Below are 17,495 nucleotides of genomic sequence, written 5' to 3'. Positions count from 1 at the left end.
ATTAAACAAAACTATAATTTCTAGATATTGTAAAGTTAAGATCGTTGGCATAACGGCTAGTTTTTACTCTTTACACTTGATAAATGTTTTGAACATATGGCAAAAGAATAAATATAAAAAATTAAACTTAAGCGGATTACATTTCATATTTTCTAATTATAATTTATACATTTGAATTTTGTTCCATGGATGCGGAAGCGTGGTTGATCGATTCTCAATCAATCTATCAAACAAAACATTTGTATTAACTTTTGGGGAACACGTTCCACCCTTGACATTGCCGTTCTGAGATCGTTCTGAAGCCGTTCACGCGTCCGGCCTCTAGAAGTATCCACGCGATCACTTCACTCGGCGCTTGGATCTCCACGTCTTCTTCTTCACTTCTTCTTGAGAATCTTGAAGATCTCCTCAACATGAAGACACTCTTCCTTGGATGAGTGTAAAAGAGAGTGGAGAGGGGAGGGAGCTCTCAAATGAAACTTGCACGGGTGCTTAAAATGAGACCCCTTTCCCTTTTTATATTTCACTTAAGGTTTTTTCTCAAAAAACCCTCCAAAGAAAAATATATCCACCAATGCCCTTATGACCTTGTGCGTGTGACCCTCTAGGCCCATGTATCATTCTAGTTAATAACTTTAATGGCCCAATAACATTTATTGGCCAACCTTATTAATTAACTATATCAACATATAGATTAATTAAATAAGGATCGATTTAACCCAATCGACAGGTTAATTTTCCAGCCCGTGGGGTGCCAAGCTACACCTCGTGCTCTAGAAGATATCGAGTAGTCTCGAACTCGCTCATGGAACCTCTACTGTCATTGGTTACCGTATATGTATAATACATCATCCGCCCGAGACTCTCAAATGACTTAGAGCATAGTTTATCGTCAAACCCTAATCCGTCATTCGATTAGTACTGATGCGTAACGGGGATCATTGGAGAATGCCTTCTCCAATATACTCACTACCCTGGCCAGGGCTTTTCCTGCATCGTCTTCCTCGAGTCAATCTCCTCTTATACCGAGGGCGGATGATCCCATCTTGACCACTCAATCATCTCCGTAAGCTTCTTACTACATCCAATCTAGAACTTATTTGAATCCCATGATTAGAGACTCATATATCACGGTCAAAATGTAGTCGGCCACTTACGAGATGTCCTTGGTGTCTCAGGTCAGTGGATCACTAATACAACCGTGACTTGAATCAACCTGATTGATGTTTAGGTATAATACCATTCAGCGATTCATACGGATCAATTCAGTGAACTCTTTCTCCAAAGAGCACCCACTATATGTCCTTAGTGTATACTTATTGAATAAGTAGGATCAGCTAGTGCTATTCTATCCGAATAATTCGATGTCCGTCTCGACTATCCTCGAATAGGAATATTTAGAATACATGTTTAAAGACTAGTGATCATTGTATTATGATCTCATCATAATTCACTATGTCATTGCACGATTCATGGACTTCATTATAAACATCACACGGAATAATAATGAATGTAAATAATTTATTCAATTAACTTAAATATACATGGTAGTGTGATTGGCTTGACGGCCACATAATATCCATCATTTCCCCCAGTTAAAATTCATTTGTTAAGTTAATGTGTATATTTGTGTTTCTATCATCCATTTCATATAGAATTTATCAAAATTGCTAAATCTCAAGAATAAATCACACAACTAGAAAAGAAACATGTATGTTCTTGTTGGATGTAACAGAAATTTAATGCACAAGTTTTAATCTAAAATAGGTTAGTTATACAAAAGATAATAACCAAACAAGAGAGTAAAATTCCTAATGTAAACCACTACCCGGCAGTGGCGCCAATTGATAACCTCGAAATTAGGGTAAAATTTATGTTGCTGTAAATTTGAGTTTTATCAATAATATTTATGATTCTTTAATCATGAATATTTTATCTAGATAGGAATGATGAAGGGTCATCTCCACAGAGAACAGACTTTAGGGAAATAGCTCTTTTGAATGCTGAATTCTAAAAGGTGAGAAGGATTACATATTGCGTAAGAGATGGTGAAAGAGCGAAGACAGTAATAACGGCAGAGGTAGTAATAGTTTGAGAGGATAGGATGAGTATCGTACTAGTAATGGATCGTAATCCAGCGAGTAGGACTAGAGCTTAGGGTGAAGAAAGACATGAACGGAAGGACAAAGATGAGAGTTAACGAAATGACGTAGTTGATTTAGTGTTTAATGAGTGTGAAGACAAGACGTAAAAAAGATGATGGTGTCGGGATCAAGCCATCTTCATTATTCAGATTTACTTCCTCAATTCGCTGTTGACCTCTCCAAACACTAGATACACCAAGAACAACCTTGATGGACCTTCAAAATTCACTTTCTTTCAATATGCTCCTCTAAGAGGAATTAAGCTTAAAGATGTTTTTTACCAAGATCAGGAGCTCAATTAATAGATCAAACCATATGGACAAATAGACGAAGTAAAGATGAGGCCACTCATACAATTTCATCTCAATCAGATTTTTGGATCAAGCCTGGAGATTTGAAGATTCTTAGATGTCAATTTAACCTAAATATTCTCTCGCTGTCCTCGTTGCCACCACCGCACATCATCTAGGGTTGTTGGCATTCAATGCTTGCAATTGATGGTGACGAACAGCCAGATCATTCCATGTCTTTCTAAATCAGTGGTCGACATTGCGCCACATGTCCCTAAGATAAAAGAAAAAAGATATTAATATAAATAAAAAACTGAAAACACTTGTAACATGGCGTTGTGTCATCCGCTTTATCTTTCCGCCAATAGAAGTTATCCATGTGGTGCCACGTATATTTTTCATTGGATTCAGCAATAATGTTTTCCATTCCGGTTCTCTCACAAAGTGTCCTTTCTTCTAAGATGGCACAAGATTCAGCTCTGATGTTTGTGATTATGGGATAATAATGTGAGAATTCTATCTTGATTTTATGATAGCAATTGCATAAAATAGTCCATCCTGCTGCTAGTTCAGGATTACCTTTAGATTTCCCATTCAAAAATAATTTTGCGCATGGGGTTGAGCGGTGGCATCCATCGGATTAGTATAGATCCATGCATGTTTGGTGGGAACAATATTGAGTTTCTAATTTATTAATCCTTGGATTTATCATTTGGAAATATTTCTTGTAGGTGTGAAAATATTTTAATACATGGCTGAAAGAGATAAATAATACACTATTCTTGCCCTCCCATTTTCTAAGATTTCTTTTTTCCATATTTCCAAGAGTAGAAAACATTTCAGAATGGTGTCTTTGATCTCCCTCCCTTTGTGTAGTAAAAATTACTGAATTAATTGCAAAATTGAACAATCTAGCTTGAATGGAACCTCCCAAATATTTGGTTTCCACCCACTATTGTATCCTTCATTCGCCATTAAATAAACTATGATATGTATCGTGAATCTGTGGATTCCTAAAACAGCATAGACTTTTAGAAGCCATATGGATTCCTAGTTTTTGTTCAGATCCGTTGGAAAAATATTTTTCAGGAAACGTCGTGGGAAAAAATTCATTTTTAATAGGCAAAATCATTTTCCTAATCACTACTGACATTTTTTGGATTCTTAGTTCTAAATGATGGCATTCTGATTTTGTGTTGAAATCAGCATGCCATCCTATCACCATGGGTTGTGAAACTCCAAATAGCTCTGTCATTCACACCAAATACATAGATATTTTTCACTCTAATCTCCGTAACGATATTTTAAGGCGCACCACATCTTCTCATCTTTCTCCCAATTTCTCTGTCGCATATCTTAAACACTTAATAGATTATTTTCCAAATAATCTAGGTTAGTCCAATTTATGGATCAGGCATTTATGAAGCCTTGTTCAATTTCCCCTTTAATGATTTCTCCCATCTCCAACCAAATATTCTTCAGATTTTGGATCCTTTTAGGCATTCTGCTCTATATGAGTAATTCAAGTCCCAATTACGAAACTTATCTTTAAGTAGGCTATCTGTCAGTCTGTCAGTCCATCCATCCATCCATTTAGGCATCCATCCATCTATCTATTATCTATATATCAATCTATCTATCTGCCTGTCAATTTTTCTATATACCTATCTATATATGTATCTGTCTATCCATCGATCCATCCATCTATCTATCTATCTATCTATCTATCAATCTATCTCTGTATTTATGTGGATAGATATATACATACATGCACAGAGAGAGAGAGAGAGAACGGTAAAACCATGGTCTTAGCAACTTCCAGGGTTACCCCATGTCTACCTGAGGTCATCCAATAATGACTTATTTCTCGATCTGGATGAATATTTCCATACCCCGTTCTACTTATGATTGGGGTACAAAGGGATGGCGTAGACTTTCACCTTGTAAACATTGAACAAGATGGACCGAGTTAATTTGGCTGTTATCTCTCTATCCGTTGAATATGCCAACGATACCTTTTCAATATCCGTTGACGTCGTATCTATCGAGACCGTTTCTTTCTTGTCAAGCAACCTATAAAATTAACTCTTCACACCTAATTTTAATCCATACACGCTTTGGTTTGCTTGACCTTTTTTGGTCCTCTGAAGTGGGCAACATTTTTTGTCATTTTCGAACGTTGAAAATACCAAAGTCCAACGGTTCACTGTGCGGGAAACAATCCCCGGCTGTTGCCCAAAAATGACTGAAATAGAAGAGCGAAATGCTAAGTAAAAGACCAGAGATAATATTTACGACGAGAATGGTTTGGATGCTGCAATAACTTTGGGAACGCCTACCCTTTGTCCGGTGTACGTACACGAACAGAGAGAGAAACAAAGAGAGAGAAAGAGACTGTGTCATTTAAATAAGAAGAGGAAGCGAATATTTATGACGCCAGAGACAAGAAAAGGGACATTATGCGGGGCCACGATTCTTCAAAATTCCATCGAACATAAATGATAACTACCCTGATTTTCTATAAATATTTATTCTTCTAACGCGGCTGGTTTTATCCCGTCGATGCTTCCAAAACTTACTGCATTGAGCGTAGCACATCCACGTCCTCGGACTCTCCCTTTCTCTTTCTCCCTCTCTCCCTTACTCTTTGGCTATCGCTATGTCTATTGCCGTCGACTTGGAAGACACAGAGTGACGCTGACTTCCAATGAGAGAGAAAAATACTCGGTCACAGACTCTGAGAGAGAGAGAGAGAGAGATTCCATCCGCGTTCCCGGATCGTTCTGACCCATTCAACGCATTAGCGTAACTTAGGCTCCACGACCGAGTGCGTCTTAGAGTCAGCTTCTTCCCTTTCCTTCTCCGATAAATCTGCACCACTGAATCCGCTGCTATTCCACAACACACGCTCCGAGTTTTTGCCACCGAATTTTCTCTCCGCTAAGCTTCATTCTTATCTCTTTCTTCTGTGCATTAAATTTTCCCTCGTCAAAAAAGAATCACTTTCAGAGAAAACAGCTTGGAGATTCCCCAGGCGCTTTTTAATGGCAGAGAAGGTACGTTTCCCTCCAAATATTATCTCTCGTTCCCCCCACCCCTCCTGAATTCAATATAAAAAATATAATACCATTAAACGATGGGCTCATCTAACGTGTAATGCTTCGATGATGACCACAGAAGATCGTGGTGAAGGTGGATGTTGCCGACGACGATGAGAAGAGAAAAGCAATGATGGCGGTCTCCGTGCTCCCAGGTACCCAGAAACCTCTATCTCTCTCTCTCTATCTATCTTTCTCTCTCTATCTCTCTCTCTCTCTATCTTTCTCTCTCTATCTTTCTCTCTCTATCTCTCTCTCTCTCTATCTCTCTCTCTCTCTGTCACGCTCTCCTCTCTCTTCTCTCTTTTCTCCTCCATCTCTCTTCATTCTCTCACGCTGTCCTCTCTCTTCTCTCTTCTCTCCTTCATCTCTCTTCTCTCTCTCTCTCTCACGCTCTCCTCTCTTCTCTACTCCATCTCTCTTCTCTCCTCCTCTCTCTTCTCTCCTCTCTCTCTCTCTCATGCTCTCCTCTCCTCTCTCTTCTCTCCTCCATCTCTCTTCTCTCTCACACACACACGCTCTCCTCTCTCTTCTCTCTTCTCTCCCCCCTCTCTTCTCTCTCTCTCTGTGTCTCTCTCCCTCCCCCTCCCCATTCTCTCTCCCCCTCTCCTCTCTCTCCTCTCACTCTCTGTCCATCTCTCTCTGTCTCAATGAATCTATTTATCTACTTATCAATCTCTCTCTTTCTCTCTATAAATCTATCTTTATATATCGTTGTTGTTTCTCGGTAATATTTGGATGTTCTGATCGTCTTCTTCTTCATTGTCTGCTCCAGGGATCAATTACATGTCCATGGACATGAAGGAGAAGAAGATGACCGTGATCGGCACGATCGACCCCGTCAAGGTTGTGGAGAAGCTCAGAAAGCGCTGGAACGCGCATATTATCACCATTGGTCCCAAGGAAGAACCCAAGAAGACAGAGAACAAAAAAGAGGAGCCGAAGAAGGACTCTGCGGAGCATCTCGCTGAGCTCGTAAACCTCTACGGAGCCTACAATCCCCACTTAACCACGCACTACACGGTTATCAGCAGAGAAGAGGACCCCAATTCTTGCGTCATCTGCTGAAACCTAATCTGTTGTACAGGATCGGAGTTGAGTGGCCGCAGCTCATGTAAATTCAATCGGCGCTGCTTTCGGAGAGTGCTATGTAAAATCAAGTTATTCTTTCATCCTTTTCTTTGATGAAGCATATTTTCCGCCTCTGCTCGTAGGTTATTTCTTGAGATGCTGAATTATTACAAACTTGTCCTCATCATTCCCCTCTCAGTTGCCACTATTCAACTTTGTTTAACGTGAGAAAGGGATAGCGACAGAGACAGTGTGACACCATTGAGTTGGAGAATTCCTAAAGCAAACGTCGTTTAAGAATTAATGTCGAGCTTGACTAAGTTAATATCTCAACCACGTAGAGCAGAAAGAACGTATGTTATTTTCTATTCGTTGAAGAAATCATTTTCTTGGGTAGAGAAGTCGAGAAGCACAAAGAAGCTAATTCCTTTTGTGCGCTATCCATATCAAGATTGGAGACAACCTGAAAGGAGATGTTGAAAGTTGAAGGTCAAGGTATATGGACGAAAATGAATACATTGGTGCTCTTCTGAAATTTCACTATGTGCATAGTCTAAGCTAGCTAGATAGACCATTCGTTAATTTTTATAGGGTATAAGGATTTTCTAGGATAACCTTTCTTCTATCATAAAAAAGAAGATAGAAGAAATAAAGTTTGTAGACATGGTAAACTTCGACAAACTTTTCTATCTAATTTTCTTTCAACATGAGAATCATTTAGAAGCAGCTCTATCAACTCCTTCAAAAATAAAACATCTGAAATCAAAAGAAAATAAAGAATATGCCAAAAAGATGAGTAATTAGAGATATACATGCCCGCGAAAATAAATAGCAATTAGAGTATACCTACCTGCTAAAGCTTTGAAAATGGATAAAAAAATTTAAAAGCTTTAAAATGATTAAAAGAGAAGCCAATAACAGAAGACTGGAAATTATTTAAAATCGGAATAATAGAGGAAAATAAATAGCAATAAAGTTAAAAATAATAAAATATAAAATTGAAATGGGAATGATATTTTATCATTGTTTATTATTCTCAGCAGTCAAAAATTGGATTACATTAGAATTGATTGCAGTGGAAATTTAGGGAAAATTTGTAGATAATAATAAGTTCTTAATAGAGTTACATAATTTATATTAAAAATTTTAAATTGATACAAAATGTTTTATTTTATTTTCTAGTTGAGAAATAAAGAAGATCAGTTTGATATGAATAATTAAATTTAGACTGAATAAAATTATAAGGATGAAAGTTTTAACGATATGCAAAAACATTATAAACACTATACAAAAATGAATCTTATAATTTATTTAAAATAAAATTATGTTAGATGGATTTCGGAAATACTAAAGTGGTTAAATTTGTATTTTGAATGATACTCTAATTTTTTGAGATTTAATTTATGTTTGCATAGATTTGTTGACTTAATATTCATAATTAAATATTTTTAAAATAATAAGTTTAATGTAGTTTTGTGAGTAAAAGAATGTAGTTTTGAGATAAATCAAGTTTTCTCGGTGCAAATCATTTGTTATATTTAGAAGGCAAAAGAGATGTGGATACCCTATCCCCCTGCCACAATTTCCTTGATCATGGCAAAATATAGGGACCTAAATGAGTTCATTGCACTTACTTTGTTATCTTGTTCTCAATACCAATACACCGGTATCCATCCATCAACATATATTCGTCATTTTATTCATCATTTAATTCATATTTCCCATCACCATCATCCAATATGCCCACTTATTCCATTTTTATATACATTAGTTCATACAAATATCTATCTTTATCACCTTCTCATCTCACCATACTTATTATCTGATAAAATGTATGTTTGCATTGCCTAATCACCCGTTATAATCCTATTAATTACCTAATCATCATTCACTGTGGAAATAACACTTGCTGGCCAATAGCTAATCATATTTATTTTACAAGTCAAGGTTTCATAAGTTTTATTGATTAATTCAATTATAAATGACAAATTAAACACTAACATTTGATTTCATCAATGGTTTATTAATATAATCACACTCGCATTGCAGGAGTTCACTGCATATCTAGGGAGCTTATTATATCACACATCACTATCAATTTTAAGATATTAAAATATGCTGACATTGATCCACCCAAGACCCAATTAAAATGAGGTTATTTTGACGGAAAAGAATGCATCCAGAAACACATATTTTGAATTGTTCAACTATAAATGTCTGTCTCCCTAAAAAATCCAAGAATGAGAGCAAGTTCGCTATGGGAAGAGAGAGACAGCAACAAATACACGCAAATATGCCAAATGTTAGAAACGGTACCCAGATCTGCGTGGACCTCACCAAATCAGCTCCCTCCTCATCAGCCTTGAAGAATCTCCTTCACTCATAAAACTCCATGTATGAACCATTTCTAAATGCCCTGATGATTCATGATGGATGCCTTCCCTCCTTAAGTATATAATTGTGGGGCCCACACTTAACTGCTCCTTTATTGATATGAGATGTCACCAAGTACCTCTTGGGTAGGTTTTTACCCTATGCACTTTGTGGGATTCCATGTTCTGAACCATTTCTAAATTTGTGTTGCATCTTTATGAATGGACCATAGTAATCGTCTCTATATCATTCCAGTTTTAATGGTTGTTCGAGGAGGAAACAGAATTCCATGATCTCGATTAAATAATATATCACTATGTACTATGATGTAACACAATGCTCGTCGGGATCGATCGGCTCGTATTACACACATTTAAAAAAAACCAAGTGATGTAAATGATACGAAATGATGGTATGCTAGCATGAGAAAATCAATGAGAAGTATTACGACAGAACTGACGAGTCCGAAAAGATCAATTAGATTCCCGGAGTTTGTCAAGTCAATGTCAGACTCCCAACATCCCAATTAAAATCAACTAGACCACTAAATTGTGACGGGCACCAAGTACCCAAAAGACGTCCATGCCCTCTACGGTTAGGTCCATTCGTATCACAAGAAATCCCTACCTCTCGACAATAAGTGGCTATCCCTATCACAAGATCTCGTTACTAGGCAGAGTAACACATATGACGACAGCAATGAAAGAAATAATTTGACTGCGGGTACGGGGAAATGATGGAACCTGGATGGGTCTAAACCCGAAGTCCGTGGGGATATCGTCCTCGGCCATGCACATAGTCGATCCCCCACGTACGCAGAGCTTGCGGGGCGCGGCCATGCACGCAGGGTGCGGACACATGCAGGGAGAACCGGACGCGCAAGCGTGGGCGCGCACAAAGACGTGGGCGTGTGAGGGATCGCGCGGGCAACGTGGAGGCGCCGGTGTGCGCGGAGATACTGATGTGCGCGAGAGCGTGAGGAGCGCGTTGGCATGCATGGGCCGCACAGTGAGCGCAGGTGGGGTGGAGGTGTAGGGGCAGGAGGTGGCTTCAACAGCGACGGCGCAGGCAGCACTTGCAGTGACGACGGCAGCAGCGCATGGCAGAATTCAAAGGCGACGATGATGGTGGTGACAGCAGAGGAGAGAACGGTGGTGGCGGTGAGGGCGAGGGTGATCCAAGAAGAGATTTTTTGGAGGCGACCTTCTCTAGAAGCAATTTCTTGAAGATGATTTGATGCGATCCAAAAGCTGTCGATAGGCAGCAGGAAACAGGCGTGCAGGACGAGGGCTCCGGAGCGGTGTTCTTGCAGGCCGGCGAGGGTGATGCAAGTGTGCTGAAGGGGCTCCAGAGGGGTGTTCTTGTAGGCCGGCGAGGGGTGCGGGCGTTCAGTATAGATAGAAACTGTGACAACCTCACAGGAGAACTTTTTGGAGTTTTAAAAAACCATGCGTATATATATATAAGGAATCCTTTTCTTCTGTAGATATATATATCTCATTGAGGATCATATCTTCCTAATTATGAGAAGAGTACTCTTTTCCCTCTCTCTTACTCATCCACAATAGACCATTCCTAAAGCATTATTAGATTTTTATCAATTTTCCCTGAAGAAATTCGATTTTCCAAAAACAAAAGAGTAAATATGAGCACCACGCCCCCCCCCCCCAATACCATTTCCTCCATGTTTTCATAATTAGGTAGCATCTTAAAAACACATATTTTGCTTATGTGATGAAACTTTCTATGGAAAAGGTGAATGCATCTGAGAAGTCATCTCCATATCCAAGTTTGAATGATACAACAGAGAGATGTGCTGGAGTATAAAAACATTTTAAGGTCTTATATTTTACCTTTCAAAGATATTGCCTCCCCTTTCCTAGAGCCAGTGAATGGCGTATCAGGCATTAAAATGGAAAAAATTCAGTCAAACCAGATAACTATGAATTTTTCCCAGTAACAGAAGCCGACTCAGTGTTCTTGGAACAGATTACATGAGATATCTGGGAAAAAACTTGGATCCAATCCATAGCAAACACCATCCGGTGCAGCAAAAAGATGCTCAATTAGTCTCACCAAATCAGCAGGGCTCGAAAGGCTGGGCCTGGAGTGTTTTGGATAGTTTGATTCCTGAAGAACTGATTGAGATAATTGTGAAGAACTGAAACCCTCAGAAATCAATGAATCAATGCTAAACTCAATATTTCTTTGCTTGAATTCATCGGGAAGTTCAATAGATTCAATGATGGCCACTGCAAACTCCTGGAATCTATCCTCTCCCATGATTCTCCTCACACCAACCAATGAATGCCAACCTTCTCCAGGGAAGTGATGGATATTTTCAGGGTTAAATGCTTCCACATATTCCATACTCTTCGCAACATTATAAACAGAAACTAGGTTGAAGATGAGGCGTTTCACAACATTGGATGACATTGAAAATTCTGAGCTTTCCACTAGCTTTAAATGATACAGCAGGCCCCAGATGGCAACAGTAAATCTTGATATAAATATGAAGAAATCATAGAAATTCATGCCTGCAGAATTTAGTGGAATAAATAAAATCAGGATTTTTAAAGAAATATTTATCAAATTTCATACAAATGATTAACTGACTCCATTCACCTGTGTTTGCTGCGAGATTTCTCTGGCACAGCCACTCAAAATCGTCACATATGTCGCGGATATCTTCTATGTACTCTTTTGCCTCACAATAATCTCTTAGGAGCAACTTCCACTGGAGAAAATTTGATATTGTCATATTTTTTCAACAGAAATCGTAAATTTCATGTCTTTTCTGTACTCACTACAAAGTCTAGGTTATGGCCATTGAACCAGTTGTGGTTTATGGAGATTGTGTCCTCCTGACAAATGACATTATATATAGTCAAACTTGCAAAGCGCAGGTAAGGAGAAGGAAATATTAAACGACAAAAACCATAAGCTTTATCATTTTATTCTCATAAATATTATTATCAGTGAAATAAATTTAAAAAAATTCTTCAAAGCAATAAATCCCGGTTGAAAATTTGGCATTAAATTTTTAGATGCAAATAGAGCAAAACCCATGAACCACAAATATGAAGAAATTTTAAGAGATATCCGAACCTTACCATGTTGTGAACTTGATGAAACCATCCACTGGGGACGAAAATAATTTCACCTTCTTCTTGAATGCATTCACGCCAAATAGTCTGCATGTAAAATTTTCGTTCAGATTGGCGACCTGTAAATAGGCAGCTCCATGATGAAAACAAACCTGCCCAAATCCTGGGAACTGTTTTTCACTAACTTCATCAAAGATGTCATAAACAGTATTTCTCTGAAACCTGTGCAGATTAAAAAAATCTAAGGATCATCCAATAAAATACATTAGTAAGAAGGATACGTAGTCTGCACAGTACAACTAAGTTGTTCCTTAGAATAAAGACAGTAATACAGTAGAAGAATCCGATCACATAATTTATCAACTTGTTCGTGTATTCTAGCTATGACAGAATTGTCAATGTCACAGTGCCTCAACATTGTCAACAGTTTTTGAATAAGCACAAGCATTTTAATTCAGATCCAATTAAAACCAAACTAGTGAAATTTAAATTATTCATTTTGCCCAGTTATCAGTGAAAATATTTTGCTGGTATGTATCCGTGCATGTTTAACACCCATAATGGTAGTCCTTTCAATAAGTCAAGAATGCAGAAGTAATAACAATCCATAATTTAGTAATGCTTTGTATTTCTAATCCTTGATGAATAAATAAAAGAAAAATTTTAAAGTACCGGTCAAATATAAGTCGACTCTGGGATGGAGGTAGGAGATACCAATGCTTCTTCCCGCACACATTTCCAGACCAACTGTAAGACCTGAATACATCAGCATGCAGAGGAGTCCACGTGCCTGGCCACGTGACATCACTGAATCACTCAGTAATATTGAACTATAATTCCAAAAATACGATAAATCCACAAAACAACTATAATCAAACCTTCAGGTCCCATATAAACAAACCGATAATCCGAACATTTCACGTCATTTTGATCACACTGAACATTTGAACCCTGCTGCATCCCATAATGGTCAAGGTATATGTTTAGCCAATCATCTCTAAAAAAGGATGCAGTCTTGTATGCCACATATGCAGGATATTCCTGAGGTTGAAGAGAAATGGTGAGAAATACCCAATAATCTGGCCGGGAAGCTGACACTTGTGTAAAGACAGGAAGAGAATGATCATTCTTTATTTTGGTAGGCTTTTATGCAAAATTGGAATCTCCTATTGCCTATTTACGGAACATAGATTGGAATGAAATGTGTGATTCTAGTCCAAACTAGTGTTCTACGAGTTTGTCTAGTTTCTCAGAAGCTAACTAACTCATTAGGGATTTTTAAAAAGAATTGAATATGAGGGAACAAGGGGGAGATGAAGAGAATAAAGAGCCCTATGAAGGATCTTCCACCAAATTTCTTCCTGTCTCCGTACATTCTTCCATAAGACTCTACAAAGACACCCAAGACCTGATGATCAACAATCTGTTATCAGGTGCTATCAATAAACCCAAAAAGATTGTTTTTTTTATCTCTTTTCATGATTTTGTGAATTGAGGTTGTATCTACAATTAACAGTGTTAAATGTAGGATAAATAGAATAAACCAAAGTTAAAACAGGTTCAATCGTATGACTTTCTGCGTAGAAAAGGGTAAAAGAAGCACAGAGTATCATCATCAAACCTTAACAAAGTGCCAGTCCTTGAGATAAAGAAGAGGGTGATTATTTCTACTGATACTCCTGTTGCTATTACAGCTACCTGAGGGTAACATACGCCAGTAATCCATGAACTCAGAAAGCGACATTTCCGTTCTTTTCTGATCAGTCAGCTCTCTTGCAGTGCAGTCCGCAACCTTCAATTTAGTGTGCAGCTCGAGTTATAGTATCAAGATGAAATACCAAATTCCATAAATGATATGAAATGTCCAGGATGAGAACCAGTCGAGAAGCAATAAACTATGAATGTGTCTTTGTTCATTTAAATTGCGGTAGTCAACAAATATTCATCTTCCAGCTCGGGTTGTCAAACCTATGGAGTAAATATCAAGATTAAGATCATGCTTTCCAACGGATAAATATACTTAGACTCATGTTACAAAGTCAATTCAGATGAATCAGAAATGATGAAACAAAGTCCAGTTAATTTCTTCTCTCCAAGAAGAGATTGAATAGAAAAAAATTTACGGCACCTAAAAATTTTATGGGACACCATGGCGTTAATTGCGATCCTTAAAAGAATAGCAGATGAAGGGAGAAAAATTATATGATCTCACCTCCTTATTCTGTGATCAATTATCACCAGTACACTAAGAACATAGGATGAAGTTGATAAAAAATGACAGGAACATTTGATTCAGTCTCAAGAAAATAGCAAGAAAAACGTCTCCGACAGGGTAGTATGAGCAAGAAAAACACCGTAATTGGGGAATCCCCAAAGTGGGCAGAGAGGAAATCCAGTTTGGGGCGCCTATCTTCGGTTACCCATTCTTCACAAGCCTTCCAGCGATCCATTAGACCCGTCAACAAGACGGGTTCGTTCTTCATGAGATACTTCTCAGAGAACTCATCGTAACTCAGCTCTTTACCGTTCACCCTCTCGATTTTCCCTTCAATTCTTATGCCCATCTTCTCCAACACCCCTCCTTTTCCTGAGATCAACGCAAGATTGAATCATTCTCCATGAACTGATCATAAATATTGTTCTTAGAATTTACGTATGATTTGTCTGAAGCTATATTGATGTTTCCAGACGTAAATTGCAGGTATTTCTTTATAATGATTCTTGCTATGTTTTAAAAAAATGGAACTTTGTCAGCAAGCAGGAATTTTTTTAGTTTTTCAAAGGATATTGTACTTCAAACTTCCACAGCAGAAAGGATTTTAATGTGTTTTGGAGCAAAATCTTATAGTTCGGAGAGATATTATAGTACTTAAATCTTGTTAAAAAATTATAGGTCTGATTCATATCTTATTTAATAAAATGACTGCATGGTTATTCATTAATCACCCAATGTTAGAGTCCAAATCTGAGAGAGGTAATTTCAAAGATAATGCATCTACTATTTCTCAGAGAAAAAAAAACTATTTTTACTTTAAAAGTATATAGCCATGTCAAAGATTTCAATGGGGAACTCTCATCTTTCTATATTACTATGGTTACAAGCTCACAATAAATTGATAAAAAAAAAGGGATGGAGTTTTCAAGTGGTGTATTAAGATTGATTGTTGCCGGCTAATGGTCTAAATTTTTGAAAACTAAATGAGATAAAGGAAGTGTTTAAATTATTCCAAATTTGTTTCATATTGGTTGAAGATGCATTCAGACGTTTTAGCATTATTTATTAAACAGTGACCCATGAAGTCAAATTTAGAATCTCCAGTCTCTTCTCTTTGCTTCATTTTTTAACAAGGTGAAAATCTACATAGAATTTTGGAATACACTTGGTTTCCTGAATGTTAGGCTGATTAAATCTTGAGTGCTTGTCCTTGAATTTGGCGAGTAGACTGAATTTTTAGCATTATTTATTAGCATTCAGATGCATTCATATGTTTTTGCATTATTTATTAATCAGTGATCCATAAAGTCAAATTTAGAATCTCCAACCTCTTCTCTTTGCTTCAGTTTTTGAACATGGTAAAAATACACAGAATTTTGGAATACATTTGGTTTCCTGAATGTTAGACTGATTACATTTTGTGTGCTTGTCCTTGAATTCGGTGAGTCGAATGAATTTTTATTTTTTTCAGCTTTTTTTGTTGCTTCTTGTTGTGCATTAGCTTTCAATTCTTAGATCCCTCGAGATTGTATTAGCAGAATTATCATTGCCCTAGATCCCTCGAGATCATGATCGATGGTCATGGAAAAAAATATTTGTATTTGAGAAAACCTCTTCAAACTTTATTAGAACCAGACGGATTTTTCTAATTTATCTTCTAAAATCATTCAATTCATTTGACTTGTCCATACTGGTATATTGTCTTGATTATTTTATTATCTCAAATATCCATGAATTGTTAGTTTTTAATTAGTGCTTTTTGTAGGCTCGATCCCAGATTTCTCTCCAAATTACAGATTCAAGATATTGATCAATTTTTTTGTCAAAATTCATTGAACACAATATTTAGTCATTTAAGATTGTCTCATATTAAAACTTATCAAAATGTAAATAGGCGGGTGATGTTTATTTTTAGTCAAATGGTGATCTTGCTTCCCTGTCTCACATTTTATTGGGTATATTGAGTAAAATTGAGCAAGTTCCCTTCAGTGAACTTATGTTAGTTCATTTTCTAGAGTAAAATTTTGAATCTGCCTGCTATCCATGCGGACAAATACTTTGTGAAATTCTCATGACCATTTCAAACAGACAGCATTGGTGTTTCTTGCATACATTATTATTCTCATCTCTTTGTGGCATGACAGATGAAATTCAGCATTGGCAAATCAGTTTCACATAATCCATCTTCATTTATTCACTAGCATTTTTCTAAATTCAAGTCTGTGAAACCTAAACTTTAATGGATTTAATACTGAGATTTCAAATTTATTGCATGAAAATTGCACATGTTGTTTTCTATTTGGTAGCCAAATTATAATTTATTTGGTTTTTTATTCAATAATAATGCATAACATAACAGACCAGTTTATCCTATTCTGAAATGATGTTTTAAATAGCATGTACACTATTTTGATACATCTGATCCCTTCTTATCCTGCACTTGTTGGAACAAAGCAATGCATTTATCAATTGGTACACGCTTGATACTCTTTCACATGCAAACCATCCCACTTAATATTTCTACCAAATCATTATTTTACCAAAATTAATCTCTCCAAGTGTTATCCTTTTGTAAGAATATTAATGTCATGCAATATTAAAAGTTCTTTCTATTGAGTCATGTGATAAAATGTCTAATTTCTTCCTTATAAATACTTGTTTGTACTTGACTACCTGGATAAAGACATTTAATAACATAGAACAAACTAATAGCACGCCTGCCAGTTGAAGTAATTCAATATTGGTTGGGAACCCCAAGCTCCAGGATAGAGTATCAAAACTGGCAGGGATATATGTGGATGGATGGATGGATATAAAAGTAGATAGTTGGATTGGCAGGCAGACGGATGGATAGAAAGGTGTATGGATGGATAAATAGAAAGTGGAATGGATGGATGGATGGATGAGAGAAAGAGGGAGATTTTGCAGCAAGGTATTACAGATGAACTGGAATAAATGGTGAGAAAAAAGGCTATTTCTTCCCTTGTGGATGAGCTGGCATCTGTAACACATAATGAGTAACTTTCAGGAGAGTAGAATTCCCAAGGGAAGGATTCGCATTTTCTTCTTCACGTAGGAGCACAAAAAGAGGGATTTGCATTATGGAAAGCACTAAGACGGCTCCACAAAACAAAATACTGACGCGATAGAGGTGCTTAGGTGCAGAACTATGAATGAGGCGCGAGTTTACAAGCAAG

General features: G+C 37.2%; 2 protein-coding genes across 5 annotated transcripts; one reads left to right on the top strand and one right to left on the bottom strand.

The window, feature by feature from the left end:
* Positions 1 to 5,354: 5,354 nt before the first annotated feature.
* On the top strand, positions 5,355 to 6,717 carry LOC144701487 (heavy metal-associated isoprenylated plant protein 39-like). Its single transcript, XM_078573295.1, has 3 exons — positions 5,355 to 5,490; positions 5,612 to 5,687; positions 6,308 to 6,717. The coding sequence occupies exons 1-3, from the start codon at positions 5,479 to 5,481 to the stop codon at positions 6,598 to 6,600; spliced, it is 381 nt and encodes a 126-aa protein (XP_078429421.1). The 5' UTR covers positions 5,355 to 5,478; the 3' UTR covers positions 6,601 to 6,717.
* A 4,019-nt stretch (positions 6,718 to 10,736) lies between these two features.
* LOC144700781 (2-oxoglutarate (2OG) and Fe(II)-dependent oxygenase superfamily protein) lies at positions 10,737 to 14,748 on the bottom strand. 4 transcript variants are annotated; one of them, XM_078572307.1, is made up of 9 exons: positions 14,438 to 14,747; positions 13,705 to 13,875; positions 12,962 to 13,124; positions 12,798 to 12,873; positions 12,236 to 12,305; positions 12,090 to 12,170; positions 11,784 to 11,840; positions 11,602 to 11,713; positions 10,737 to 11,513 (listed from the first exon to the last, which is right to left on the bottom strand). In XM_078572307.1, exons 1-9 carry the CDS (start codon positions 14,645 to 14,647, stop codon positions 10,948 to 10,950), a joined length of 1,506 nt encoding a protein of 501 aa, XP_078428433.1. In that variant the 5' UTR covers positions 14,648 to 14,747; the 3' UTR covers positions 10,737 to 10,947. The 4 variants fall into 4 exon arrangements, with proteins under 4 accessions (XP_078428433.1, XP_078428431.1, XP_078428435.1 ...); XM_078572305.1 differs by having other exon boundaries at positions 12,756 to 12,873; positions 14,438 to 14,743; XM_078572309.1 differs by lacking the exon at positions 14,438 to 14,747 and adding an exon at positions 13,961 to 14,045 and having other exon boundaries at positions 12,756 to 12,873.
* Positions 14,749 to 17,495: the final 2,747 nt, after the last annotated feature.

This window comes from Wolffia australiana, chromosome 3, assembly GCF_029677425.1.
Source record: "Wolffia australiana isolate 7733 chromosome 3, ASM2967742v1".
NCBI classification, from domain to species: domain Eukaryota; kingdom Viridiplantae; phylum Streptophyta; class Magnoliopsida; order Alismatales; family Araceae; genus Wolffia; species Wolffia australiana.
This window is presented reverse-complemented; position numbering and strand designations above follow the sequence as displayed.

What these genes read in the sequence shown, in the direction of transcription:
- LOC144701487 (XM_078573295.1), top strand. An exon ending in GGCGGTCTCCGTGCTCCCAG is followed by an intron (nt 5,688 to 6,307) that starts GTACCCAGAAAC and finishes TGTCTGCTCCAG; the next exon opens with GGATCAATTACATGTCCATG.
- LOC144700781 (XM_078572305.1), bottom strand. Translation starts at nt 14,647, where the DNA reads ATGGGCATAAGAATTGAAGGGAAAATCGAGAGGGTGAACGGTAAAGAG. An exon ending in AGTCGACTTATATTTGACCG is followed by an intron (nt 12,306 to 12,755) that starts GTACTTTAAAAT and finishes TAATCTGCACAG; the next exon opens with GTTTCAGAGAAATACTGTTT. An exon ending in AGTTCCCAGGATTTGGGCAG is followed by an intron (nt 12,171 to 12,235) that starts GTTTGTTTTCAT and finishes TTTTACATGCAG; the next exon opens with ACTATTTGGCGTGAATGCAT.